At 39.3% G+C, this 14,845-nt stretch overlaps 1 protein-coding gene across 3 annotated transcripts in view; it reads right to left on the bottom strand.

Moving 5' to 3' along the window:
- LOC124288599 (receptor-type tyrosine-protein phosphatase alpha-like) overlaps nt 1-14,845 on the bottom strand; it is a 70,146-nt gene that overhangs the window by 24,835 nt on the left and 30,466 nt on the right. For 2 of the 3 annotated variants that reach the window (XM_046725152.1, XM_046725151.1), the window contains 4 exons: nt 8,418-8,483; nt 3,664-4,629; nt 1,998-2,711; nt 1,175-1,268 (listed from right to left, as the gene is read on the bottom strand). In XM_046725152.1, coding sequence (XP_046581108.1) covers nt 1,175-1,268; nt 1,998-2,711; nt 3,664-4,629; nt 8,418-8,483 — 1,840 coding nt within the window. Of the gene's footprint in view, nt 1-1,174; nt 1,269-1,997; nt 2,712-3,663; nt 4,630-8,417; nt 8,502-14,845 lie in introns of all 3 variants that reach the window. The other variant, XM_046725150.1, reaches the window with a different exon arrangement.

Consider the following 14,845-nt stretch of genomic DNA (forward strand, 5'->3'; position numbering starts at 1 on the left):
TAGGAGCTTATAAAGCTTTAATGAGGGAACTTGAAGCTGAGGACACAAAAAGTTTTGTCAATTTTTTAAGCATCGACAGAGAGAGTTTTGATCAACTGCTGGGCAGAGTGTCACCGATGATAACCAAAGTTGATACAACCATGCGTGATTCTATACCCCCTGGAGAAAAACTCGCCATCACACTTCGATATTTGGTCACAGGTAGGGCTATGAACAGTCATAATTTCATGAATTATAGTTAATGTATCACACAGATCACCTACTGTTTGTCGATCAGCTGTTTTGTGTTTATCAATAAGCATGGCAATCTATAAATAAACCAACCACTCCTGACTGCGTTAGCACCAAATGTTTGCGTGCAAAGCCGCTGTCCCTAACCCTGTAAAGAGTTGAATGAGGCTCCCGAAGGTGTATCACATACGCTCAATAACTTTTTGATTATTCAGAATGAATCATCTGTGTTTTTTTATTTAGGTGACAGTTTGTGTCACTAACCTATTATAACACCAATCATCAGTTTGGAAATGGAAACGTAGGCGGCCTGTCGGTGTTCACGTTTTGAATGAAACGAACTAGATACATTCCAAAGACACTCGTGGGAATGATAGTATGACATAAACCTTTCAATGTCATGGTTGCCGAGTTCAATTTTTTCTTGAACATTTTTCCGGCGTTGTTGTGTCGTCCGTTGTTGTGGTGTCGCCATGTTTGATGTCTGCGTAAATATCACGAGACGACGAAACGCGATCTGATTGGCCAGAACCGTACAACTTACGTACAACTTACCTACAATAGAGCAAGTTCTATCACTTGCAACCCGCTTGCAAAATCTGTCCAACTCCCCTGTTCACACTGTGAAATTTGTTGCATGCCACAAGTTTTATACAACTAATTGCAACGTGTGAACGCACCTTTACTTAATAACGAAAGTGTGTTATACCTATGTGTAATCCTACACACAGTGTAAGGCATGCTTTAGAAACAAACCCGTTGCTTCAGATATTGCTTGAATTAGAGAACCTTAACCATAGCCCCACGTTACTGGCGTCAGTACCACCAGGAAATGGCGTGACGAATGTCTTATCCATGTTTTACACATTGAGTATCATTCGGATAGTGGTGCAGTTCTCTCTCACCGACCTCTAGTACACATGACCAGAAACCATCACGCTACCTGAGTTTGACGACGACAAGAAGAGACACCACGACAGCAAGTAGAATGAGGACTCCGATCGACACACCGACGATGACGTAAGTATCTCCCGAGCCTGAAACGTACAGCGTCAGCAATGAAGATTCAAGATGTTGTTACTTACCTTAGACAGGTACTTTGAAGAACTACAGGATTTCGTTAAAAATAACAATTTAGCTTGCTGTGGCAGGACAGCCCGAAGACAGCTCGGGTGGATGTTTACCGCTTTGATGAACATTGGTTTGGTACTGACACACCACACATTTTCACCCTTAAAAATACAAATTCCAGGAATTCGCTTTGTATAATTGGCACGTCATATACTGTTTATGGTAAGACTACAGAATACCGGATACCTTCCGCCATCTTTGAAAGCACGAGAGTTTACTGGGTTAGGGTGTGGTTTAGGGTTAAGGTAAGGGTTAGCGTTTGGGTAAGGTTTAGGGTTAGGGTTAGGGCGAAGTGACACTAAACAATATGGCTGGTAGTTATCCGGTATTCTGAAGTGTACCCTGTTTATATTCATAAGTGTACAAGTCAGTGAACATGTCAACGTTTTCAGTCAAAGGATGAAGTAATACTTATTAAGGTCGTCAACAAGACAAGACCTATTAACTTTCTTACTGATAGAACATGTAGTCGGATTCATGGAAATGGCTTTGTCGGTCTCATCTGTATTGATACTTCACTTGAAGACTTGATTGTAAGAAGTGAACGATCAATTTCATAAAGTCAGATGAATGTAGTTATTTCTACCCCAATAGGAACATATATATCGGGATCTTGTTTAATTATCTCGACTCACCTGTCTGTTCTAAAGGTGACGCTGATGTTGCAGGTGTTGGAGATGTCTGTGCTGATAATGGCGGAGTCGTGGTGGGAGCAGGCGGTGGTGTTGTGTCTGTTGTCACAGATGTTGACTCTGATGGTAACATTGTTCCGGTTGATGGCGGAAAAGATGCTGATGGTAGAAATGTTGATGCTGCTGCAGATGCTGATGTTGGGACCAGTGATGACAATGTAGATGCGGTTTGAGTAAGAGCTGAAGTCGTGTGTGCAGCTGATATTGTCGGTAACATTGAATTAAATATTGACAAGCTGTCTGTTGTCGTCAAAGATGACGTTGATTCTGCTGTAGACGACAGTGATGATGATGTTACTGATGGCTCTAGTGTTGGCGATGATCCTGTAGACGTCAATGATGATGTTACTGATGGCTCCAGTGTTGGCGATGATCCTGTAGACGACAGTGATGATGATGTTACTGATGGCTCCAGTGTTGGCGATGATCCTTTAGACGTCAATGATGATGTTCCTGAAGGTACCATTAACGTCGAGTTTTCTGTAGACGCCAGTGATGATGATGTTGCAGACGGTGCTAGTGACGTCGATTCAGCTGTGGACTCTAATGATGATGATGTTTCTGATGGCAACAGTGATGACGATAATGAAGTTGCTGATGTAGACGCTCCTGCCGTCGCTGGCAAATGTGTATCATCAATTAATCCTTCCGTAGAATCTTTCAGTAAATATTTAAGAACATTTTACTACATAGACAATAAAGGTGAGGTGTCAATAAATGTAGGTGGCAACATAACCGTCAGTGAATAATTAGTTACACCACAGTGAGAAAACATTTCATGCATATATTCAATTAGCCTGTGCAGGACAAACCACTGTACAAGATCCAAGCTGTAAGGTGTTTCGCAATCATGCAGATCATACTTTGTGATATGAAATGGCATTGAACCCTGCTTTAACGATCATTGCACTTGACATAGCGACGTGCAGGAGCATGTGTGTGGTTGCTGGTTCCAACCTAGACTAATGCCTTGTTTGTTGTACTAGCAAACAGTGATGCCATGTCGTAAAACAGTGATACTCCACTCATACACATTCTACCCCCGAGGAAACCATTCCTTGTTGTAACCCCTTAGTGCCGGGTCAAAACATGACCACCTTTTTATGTCTGGGATAACGCGACCGGGTATCACGTCCATACCTTCCTCCCGCTGAGGCTTATACACCGTACTTACCAAACACCGCCTTCTATTACAGGCACCGACTGCTGGTGATCTGTGCGTTCCCACCATCTGCTGTGATGTGAACTGAAGCATCCACACACCTGAGTTTTCTTGTGTTACTGATTACGTAAGTGTCTACCCAAATGAGCCTTCTTGTGTTACTGATTACGGAAGCATCTACCTACCTCCTAGATTTCCGCCTGTAACCCCCGGTTCTTTCTATCATTCTATGCCTAGGAATAGAGGATTGGAACTCTTAGCCCCATATGCACCTTCTTGGGTTACTGATTACTGAAGCATCTATCTACCTGGGACCTCCTGTGTTACTTACTACTGAAGGATCCACTCGCCTGAGCCTTCTACCTTGATGCTCGTGTGTAGCTGATGATATAGCTACCTACCTATCTTGATGTCCTTGATTAGCTGATTACAGAGCTATCTACTTACCTGGTAGGTCTTGTGTTACGGGTTGTGATGTCATTAAAGTAGATATCGTGAAGGTACTTGATGATCCGGGTGTTATGGGTTTTGATGTTGTTGTTGGTGATGCTGATGCGATTGATGATGATGCTGCTGCTTGAGATGGTTTCATTATCCATGTTGGTATCAGTACAGAATCAGACAGGTATGTTTTTGATTCCGGCGTTAATACTGCTGAGAAAGTGAACGTTGTTGGTGCTGCTCGTGATGCTATCGTGGATGCTTCCGAGTCCGGAGTTGATGATGGCGCTATTGCTGTCAATGATGCAGGATTTAATGTTGCTGTAGAAACAGGTTTTGATGATATAGCTACTGGTGGGATGAATGTTGTTGTTGTTGTACTCGTCGCCGTTGTAACATCTGACCTCGGTGTCGTTGTAACATCCTCTGTTGATGATGCAGCTGTTGGAACAGTTGTTGACAGTGTAGATGTCAATGAAAGAAATGAAATCAGCACAGTGGTTTCATCCTCCATTGAGACGTTTGCTGGAACTACTGTTGACAATGCAGATGTCGATTGAGGGATTGTTGCAGATATCCGCAGCATAGCTGTTACAACATTTGTTGACAGTGCAGATGGGGGTAGGTCTGCTGAAGATGTCAGTGCTGCTGTAGATGTCAGTATTGTTGGTGTTGAAGCTCGAGAATTTGTCATAACATCTGGTGACAAAGTTGGTGAATCTTTGACAGTTTGCTCTGGCGGTCTGTCTGCGGCCGATGACGTTCCCAATATTGATGACGCCGATGATGCTAATGCTGTTAATGGCACCACGGATGCTGATGTCAGCTCAACTGATGCCATGTGGGTGTAGTCAGCTGATTTGGCTGCATATGTTGTCGCAGATGGTTCAGGTAGCGCAAAATCTGAGAATGTCACCATTGCCTGACTAGCGGGTAGCGTTTTCTCTGTTGCCGATGGTGAAACAGATCCTTCTGTTGAATTAAAACAATTCTTCACAGTTTCATTGCACAAACATTTTCACATAAATAAACACATTTTGTTTGTGGAAGAAGAAGTCTCCTACGTCAGAATCAACTGACAATTTGTCTTCTGCAAATCTACACGTGAGATGATCAAGCATCATCTGAATAAAGGTACAGGATATGATACCCTAGTGCACTGCAATGTACATGTACAGCACATACTTGAAACATTATCCTAAATGCTATGTTTCCCATGCCAAGGATCTATGAAGGCACCGGGCACACTGGTTCGCGTATGGAGACGTCGTAACGAGGCATATCAGCAGGAGATTATCCGTTCAGCAGAAGCCTTCGGTGGTGACCCGAACATGCAAGGAGGTACGTTTCACACGGACCTCAGTGCTGTATCGAGGACACTCAATATTCAAACCCATGCTTGTCGTAAGACGCGACTAACGGGATCGGGTGGTTAGGCTCGCTGACTTGGTTGACACATGTCATGGGTTCCCAATTGCGATGATCGATGCTCATGGTGTTGATCACTGGGTTGTCTGGTCCATACCCGATTATTTACAGACCGCCGCCATATAGTTGGCATATTGCTGAGTATGGCGTGAAACTAAACTCACTCACTCACTCAATATTCAACGTTATCAACATGATGACAGTACTGGAAACTGGACATTTTGATAACTATCCCCGTGACATGCACATGGATGACAACGTTTGACCTCGTCGTTCACGAGACGCCATCGCCCATTTGCAGAACAACGACATGGAAAAACATCACTACAGCCTGTATGTATAGCTGCCAGTAGGATGCACCAGTCTGCTAGACGTGTCTTGTTATAGCAGCGTTGGATCACTACTCGACTTATATATGTGAGTAATTATATTTGTTTTTTGTTTGGACTCGACGTATTCTTCGTCTTCATTCTGAGCTAGTTCCCCTGTCGACACAGATGTGTTGATAATCCAGCTATATGACAACAGACTGGAATTTCTGTCAAAACAGTGATTGACAGCATGAGCAACAGCTGACAGATCGCCACTGTTCACAACTTTAGGCCGAACTCTCTCATTCACCCAGTACAACCAATCATGCTCACGTGCAACCTTTAAGGATAGTTATTTGTTAGAATGATTATTCATCGAATATCAGTTCTTCCTTGTGTATGAGCGACGAAATGGTAATATAGTTATCTTAAATATAAGGGGCGATGGGATAGCCTAGTGGTTAAAGCGTTGGTTCATCACGCCGAAGACCCGGGTTCGAATCCCCACATGGGTAAAATGTGTGAAGCCCATTTCTGGTGTCCCCCGCCGTGATGTTGCTGGAATATTGCTAGAAGCGGCGTAAAACCAAACTCAGTCTTAAATATACATCTACATTTGACTCCAGTGTTTACTCATAGACATTAAGATACGGACAATCATGCAAACCACTTCTAAAATGAATAAGACATACCCTTGTCTTCTGAAATAACATGAACATATTTAACCAAGATCGATCACCTGACATACTGCCGGGTACCCCTAATACAACGCGATCGTGACGTATGCTAAATATGTCGCCACATGTTACAGAGTGTTACACGCTTGCCCACCTGTCCAGGAACGGGGCGGTGGGGTAGCCTAGTGGTTAAGGCGTTCGCTCGTCACGCCGAAAACCCGGGTTCGATTCCCCACATGGGCACAATGTGTTAAGTCCATATTCTGGTGTCCCCCGCCGTGATATTGCTGGAATATTGCTAAAAGCGGCGTAAAACTAAAACTCACTCACTCACTCACTCCAGGAACAGGGTAGGTTTAGAGTCCACACAACTTTGAAACAAGGAAAGTACCCAGTTAGAAGTTTATCGATGGAAATCAAATTCACGACAAAAGTTTCCTCGTTTGGTGTACCCGACGTTGCACAGACGTTTAGAGTCATAAATAATGATTAATATCTATCTGGTGCATTTCCGGCATTATGACGTGGAATCAATAAAGGGTGTTGTCCTCGATCATAAGAGGAAACACGTGCGACACGGAACTACTTTCTCAAAAAGGATGACCGTCAGTGCATCAGCTATTGCCTGGTTCACATTTGGCTTGGGATGGGTCTACGGCGCCCGCAGACTGCCCGTACCATCATTTGCTTACGGTCGCCTTGCGACGGCAGGCCGCTGTCGTACAATCAGCCTCAGTATTCTACAGTCGCCGTAGCCTCTATGATTTTGACAAATTTGAAAAAATCGTAAGCCCGAAGGTGGCATCGCACGGGCACTGCACGAGCACCGCACTTCAAAAAACTCGTACAGCGTCCGTGGGATATCCGCACGGCCATCGTACTGCTACCGCACCATCACCGTGCTGTGCCCATGAAATCGCACGGATGACATTGTGCGGTCATGCCACGGGAAGATGGCCGTGCAGCAACCTTGCGATGGACCAACCCATTTTCACCATGGGTACCATTGGCAATCCCAAGCAGTTTGTCTCAGTTCATGAGAGAGGTCCAAGACAACAAGATGAATATGGTAAACCGATCTCCGCTCAGCCTCGCTCGGACGCCGCACGATGTCCGTGCAGTAGCCAAAATATTGCCAGACCCTGTCAGGAACTATCAATAAAACAATCTTAAAAACTCTTCAGAGTTAAGATTTATTTCGGTAAGAACTAACAGTCCAAAAAGTGCGCTTTTTCTCTGTAGTACTGACATCCTCCGAAATCCAATATACATACACATAGATTGTACGTGGGGGCTTGAGATACAGACAAAATCTGATTTCTCTTCGGAGTGATCAGACAGGCTTTGATAGACAATGTAATGCTATCACGCACATTATGTAAGATAAATTGCCATGGCTCAAAGTCCAAGATTATTACTTCTCTTTAAGTGAATCGTGAAAGTAAGACCTTCCCCATGTGCTGTTTATTGTGAGAGAAGCAAACTCCCCCTAGCAATGTTCCGTGTTATTATTCAACGTGAAACCCTTGTGTGCAAGGTCAAGGTTCTAAATTGAGAAACACAGTTTGAAATGTTCTTTATTAACTCAGATCTTCTATTTTATATTAATAAATATTTAGAAGCATTGCTAAAATACGATCAGTTGATTCTTTCGACGTCCGGGATTTGGCGAAGGTCCCCGAGGAGTAACAGGTCGCGGGCTGGCAGTGAAACTGCATATATCCTTGCGCCGCTTGTGCACCCGACCCAAACAGAATTTTTTTACCGAATCAACTAAAAGACGATCCTTGTAGTTATAATGATTCGTTAGAAGATAGTATTTAACTTGTGGCTTCAAAAATTGCCCCCAAATGCATATAAATCATTGCTTAAAGTCCCGTTTATAGTCTGGAAGCTATAATTACATAAGGTATATTTAAAATCATTTTCACGTACTGTAGTGAATGTTTACGACGCACTTTCATTATTACAGACAGACTTGCTTCTCAATAGTCCTTGCTGGATCTATGCGTTAAAGACAAGCTACAAAATATGTTACAGAAGAGCAAGCAGAGCATACAAACTATGTAAACATCAATGCTTAAATACACAAAAGTGATAAGCAGGACAGATACATTCTGTCAATTTATGTGAATTTGTTAGTATGCATGCGTACGTGTCTGCTTACGTGCGTGTGTGTGCGTGTGTGTGCGTGTGTGCAATTCAACCCACATGTCATGGCAGAAAATTCCCATAAAACCTTTCAGACATATGTACCGTTCCACTAAAACAATCACTTCATCAAGGGCGTAAAAGTGGTTAACGTCATATCATCTTTGTGTACTAGTAGTAACGCGGGACTTACCCGATGACATCATCGATGACGTCACTGATGACATCATCACGGCTGTACTGGAGGCGTAGGTAATATCTGAAAACAAAGCAGAAGCTAAATGATCAGACGTTATGCATAGTTCCGACCGATCGCCCGTCAACCAATCAGATCGCGTCTTTCCGTCACCGCGGGATAGCTTGTTGATAAGGCGTCATTAGGTCCCCCAAGCTTTCGGTTGTTAGGACATTTGACCCTGCAAAGTAGCTTGCCGTTTGTAGTGATAATGGGGAAACGATGTGCATGGGGGACTTGCGATTCTGATGAGAGATATCCTGAGAGGCTTTGGAATGCAATTTTCATTCCTTTTTCAAAACCCAAGTTCCGTTTGGAAACGAGTTTGCGATGGATTCGCGCTTGTGGAAGACCCCATCATCAGCTGAATATCAACATCCACAAACACAAATATGTGTGTTCAAAGGTACATTTAATTATTGATTCATTAACCCGTGAAATAATTGTCAAAAGGGGAAGATTTCAGTGAAGTTATCTGTCTACTGGAATTAAATTACGTGTACTGGAATTATCTATTACGTGCATACAATAGATCTACTGCATATTTAAGCCTACTGCATAGTGTAAATATTTATTATTTTTTCATATTATTTTTTTTTTTTAATTTTATCATAATCATAACCTGTAGTGAATTAATACTGAACTCAGTAGTACACTTCACAATGACTTTTTATAATCAATAAGAAAAATGCCCAAATTGTCAGATTGTGGTACTGCCAGCAGATATTGTGATTTCATATTATCAAAAATCAATTTTTGACTTTGCTCACTTTATATACATGTGATTAGTGTTAAATGTCTGAAGACTTTGATAATCAATGTACTGTTTTGACAGCATTTCAAGACCAACAGCAGAGTTCCCATACCCTATTCCTATTGGGGGAAATTCGACACCAACCTGGCCACCACCAAAGAGGATCTGTCTGGATACCTGTGATTCATCTCTAAGGTACTAGTATATTTAAAAAAAAAAAAGTGTATGTAAACAGTTTAACATTTCAAGAATACAATGCCTATTAAGAGTTGTTTTGATGTTTTTGTGCTCATATTGCAAACTTTACTATAATTATTGGAAAAAGAGTTTATTAATGTGACAAACATCAGTATGTAAGAAACAACACAACAAAAGAATAGTACCTCATCTATTTTTATTTTGTGATCACTTGTCAGTGTATGATGACTGTATTTAATCCCAAAATTTGGATAATGAAGAAAAATTATCAACTTATTTCATGCATCCCCAAAACGTATAACCATGTGATTATAAAACAAGAGCGATAACAACAACATATAAATATAAAGCATAAAAATAACAACACAAAACTTAATTGTGACTGATATAAAGTACACCTGAAATGGTTGACCTCAAAGTTGTGTAATTATGATAAATTATTAAATAAGATTGTAAAGAAGATTGATCTGTAACAAATTATACAGAAACAAGTGCGATAACAAAATATCCCCGTAAATAAAACTAACAAATCTAAAATAACAAAAGAAAAAGATTAAACCATTGTGTAAGATGAATAATCTGTCAAAAATAAATGAGATCTATACATAAGTAAAGTGACAACAGGCTATAAGGGTAAACTACTTACTTCATAAATTTACCTAATTTAGATTTACAAAAAATATGATAATACAATATTGCCACATATTTACTACAAATAACTATTTTTCTAAAAAAAATTGTTATTTCAGAGAACTGTTTCAAAGAGATAGATAAATGTCCCTCAGGAAGGGTCTGTAGAACAGAATCAAGGTACACAGCTGCAGACTGATGAATCATGTAAGTATAACATGGAAAAGCTCAGTTGTGGGCAGTCAATTATGGCAAAGTCGTAATTGCATATTTTCAGATGAAGCTAATAGTATTAGCAAACCAAAACCATTAGGCTATTATAATCAATTTAAAACATTTTAAAGTTATATAGCTAATTTCAAGATCTTTCATAACAAGAAGGAGACATTGTTTTAAATAGGATAGTGAACAATGAATATCCAAAAGCACTTGGTAGTTAACACATTCAATTCTTGTACAATTTACATGTCCAGAAATGGTTTTGCATGTTCATAGCTTTTCTAGCATACATGCCATGTATTCAATGTCTGGGAAAATACGCTCAATGTACAAGTCTTTTTCGGTGTAAACCACAAATTCAGAGAACTCAGCCCCAGTTATCATTAATAATGTGTCCTTACCAAACATATGTAAAGAAAGGAACATCTCTCAGGGAAATGACCCCAGCTCTGCTAGACCTGACGGAATCCTCATCATCCGATCGTATGTTGTAGGTGACGACCATAACGTGTACCAACACGGACACCCCCGACACCCTGACATACACCATCAGTAGCAGTGACAAACCTGGCTTCTTCGCCATTAACGCTACAACAGCACGTAAGAAATACCGTACAATATTCACAGATGTATTGGTTCGGTGGGGTAGCCTAGTGGTTAAAGTAATCGCTCGTCACGCCGAAGACCCGGGTTCGATTCCCCACATGGGTACTATGTGTGAAGCCCATTTCTGTTGTCCCCTGCCGTAATATAACTGGAATCATGCTAAAAGCGACATAAAACCAAACTCACTCACAGAATTATAATTATTGTGACTCTTCAGTTAATATGAAAATCATTAAAAAACTATGAATCTTTTGGTTTATAAAAATGGGATAAAAAAACGAGGAGACGATAACGCTAAAGTTAATTATCTCCTCACTATGTCACTCTTAGTTTTCACGTCTGACTTCTGTAGCTACTTATACAGCATTCAATATACACGTTACAAGTCACGGATGTGTGTACTGTTTTTTATAGCTTTCAAGGACAACGGCCCGACTAGGTTTACACTGACTGTAAACGTGGTCGACAACGACGTCCCGTCCAGGTCTGTCGATGTTACAGTCAAGGGGTTCGTCATTCAAGTCAGGTCAAGGTGGTTTAGAAGAAACTATCTTACATATATGTATGTGTACTACACGCAGCTAGTTACACGTTCTTCAAACAGTAACTGCTCATTTCTTTTAACTAATGCATGCTAAATATATAGTGGAAGATTTAATATAAGAGATTCGTTCTTAGTCGATAAAATATACACGAACACTTTCATCGGCGGCATCCGTATCACATAATCTTAATGTATTTCATATGAAGGTCACTATGTAATGGACAGACAAACACAAAGTGAATTTCATTTTCTGTTTCTATTTCGCATGATTGACAGATTCGTTTTGAAGTTTTCTTCTTTCATTGACAAAAAGGTCTAATAAACCCAGCCGATATTTTATAAAATGTGTCCTTAAATTTTCCGCAGTGAGTATTGATAAATATATTTATGGTTAAGGTAAGGTCTTGAAAGTTTTGTAATGAACATATCGTGAGCTATCTTCTAAAGTGGAATACCATTCTTGGTAAAACATATTTTACAGACTGAGTTCTAAATTTTTCAATAAGCATGTCTTCACTTCCAACTGACTGACATAACCATATAAAACCATAATCATGGGAAAATGGAATATTCCTTATGTACGATACCCATGTAACTTTTCCCTTGACATCTAAAATGTAAAAGCATGTTTTAACTAATTTTGGGAGACGTTGTTCGTACATAAACATCTAATTTGGGAATTGATATATAATGGGGTTCTACCACATTCACCATATACCATACAATTTGGTGTAGAAGATCGAACACAAAGGAATTGCTTACATGCTAAAAAGTGGACCTTCTTCAAACAGTCATGCGGCTGAAATCCCCATACTTCCGAGCCATATAACACAATTGGTTGCATCTGGGTATCAAAGAGCTTAAGGAACATATTAGGTTATATTGTTCCAACTTTGTGGACAATAAACATTACACTTATTAAAGCTTTCTTTCCACACAATAATCAATCTTGGGCACATTTTTTCAACTTTCAGATTCCTAAATGTGAACAATGATCCACTAAACTGACTAACTGGCCATCAAATAACCACCTTTCTTTCAGCGCTATTTCAGATCACAATTTTAGTTTTTTCTAGATTCACTGATAATTTTCATTCTTTTGTGTATGCATTTAGAATATGTAGTTGTCTTTGAATACCAACAACAGTATCTGGCACTAAAATGACATCGTCTTGCAAAAAATAACACGAAAGCTTCTATTTGGTCCGGAAACATTTGGATAGCCTGTTTACCATTTCAATCTATTTCAATACATGATTTATTAATGAAAAATGAAAATACGATAGGACTCAAAATACAGCCAAAAAGACTATCAAAGAAATTTCTTTATCTGTTGCGAACATATGACCTCACATTACAATATGTCAACTATTATAATAGCAGACATTTTCCCCCATTGGCAAAACTTTCAGTTGGCATTTCCATACCTTAGAGCTAACTGAATTAAAAGCTTTTTTTGAAATCTACAAATGCTACATACAATTTACGCTTTTGTCGTATCTCCTTTTGGATAAGTACATAAAGGTTAATATATGATCTGAGGTAGAATATTTTTTCTGAAGCCAGCTTGAAATTCAGGAATTGTATAACGCATGTTCGTCCATTTAGAAATTCTGTTATTTGATATTGTTGTAAATACTTTTTCTAGAATGCTCATCATAAAATACCCCTTTAGTAAAGTTGTCCGGGTCACTCAGGTCACCATTTTTTATGCAATGGAATTATTATAGAACACGACCTACTGTTTGAGAAAACGCCTTTTTTCTAATTACTTATTAAAACATTTGCATAGAAAAGGCATAACTACAAACCTGAAACAGTTTTTGAAAGCTTGTAGACATCTTATTGTTCCATAACTTACTCTTTTACTTACTCCTAGCTTTCTAATTCTATTATTGATAATGGTAGGTTTTCCAACTCTTGTGGTGATAGCATTATTTACCCTTTATTTAAGTCAGGTTGTAAAATGGTCCAAATAAGTATAAAGTCATTTCACTTACAGATTCCACTTGTAAGATATATATGTCTATTATGAATAGGCGCCTTCAAGTATGATTTGAAGTGCATGATATAATTAGTGAATAAAAAGCTGGGTTTAGGGCTAATTACTCTATCATTAATCGCATAGTTTCCATTTATTAATTGTTCTTAGCAGATTCAGATGTGGGAATCATAGTTTGGCCGTTGAAACAGGTCGATGGGGAGGAGTTGCCAGAGAGGACAAATTATGTAAATATTGTTTTGATAATTTGAATGTATCTGAAGTTGAAGACGGAGTGCACTTTATCAACTTCATGTCATTTGACCTTCAAAGGCTCCTGGTTGTTCTGAGAGAAATTTTCAATGTGGAAAAGTTCATTGCAATTAAAAGTAACAGCCTTCAAAATCATGACACAAAATGGCGATCTATATTCCCAACTGAACAATAAACTTATACTCTATGTTCGGTACATAATTTTAAACCCTGTGTGTCAAAACCCTAAAATGTGATTTTTTTGTGTGTGTGTGATCTCGAATTCCGTCTTACAAACTATGTACCCCTGGGAACAATGAAAACATGAAAAAAAACGAAAAAAAACCTTCATGTCATTTGTATAACAGGTTGCGAAAAAAGTTTTTACCAAGTGTTTGTATAGGCAATTTATGTAAAGTAGACAAATTGAAGAAAGTTATGACAGATAACACTATGTTGGACAGCAAAGGGAGACAACTGACAATTCTACGACCGCTTCATATACTTTTGGTGATGGTGAAACTTAATCATTGTAATTGTTAATGATATGCATTGTGACTCGAAGTTGAAATTATCTTCAGTTAAAGACGAAGTGCACTTTATTACTTCATGTCATTTGTATAACAAGTTGAGAAACACGTTTTTACCTACTGTTTGTACAAGTAATTTGTGGAATGTAGACCAACTGAAGATAAGTTATGACAGTTAATACTATCTCAGAATCTTTAACACTTTATGTGGTTTATTTACTTCATGCTATTGTATAACAAGAAGTTTTTACCAAGTATTTGTGCAAGTAATTTATGTAATGTAGATAAACTTAAGAAAGTTATGACAGATAATACTATATCAGAATCTTTAGCACTGAATGTTCTAAAGTGCACACAAATCAGACAGCGGTATTTAAACAATAAAGGGAGACAACTGACAATTTTACCAACGCTTCATTTACTTCTGGCGATGGGAACCATAACCATTATAGATGTTAGATAAGGACAAAAGTTTACGGATGAACAACTTCTTTATTCGGATGATGCGACGTTTCGATACAGATTCTTGTAGCGTTGTCAAGCAAGTATGAGTCAGACTGAAACAGGTTGAAATTTATATACAGTAAAATAGTTAACAAAAACAACAAGACGTTAATAGGGAAGTATGACTGGTGTCCATTGGTGAGGGCGATTGTGGTGGCCTTCATTTTC

The sequence above is a fragment of the Haliotis rubra genome, unplaced genomic scaffold, assembly GCF_003918875.1.
Source record: "Haliotis rubra isolate DU_JTF1 unplaced genomic scaffold, ASM391887v1 Scf420, whole genome shotgun sequence".
Classification (NCBI taxonomy): domain Eukaryota; kingdom Metazoa; phylum Mollusca; class Gastropoda; order Lepetellida; family Haliotidae; genus Haliotis; species Haliotis rubra.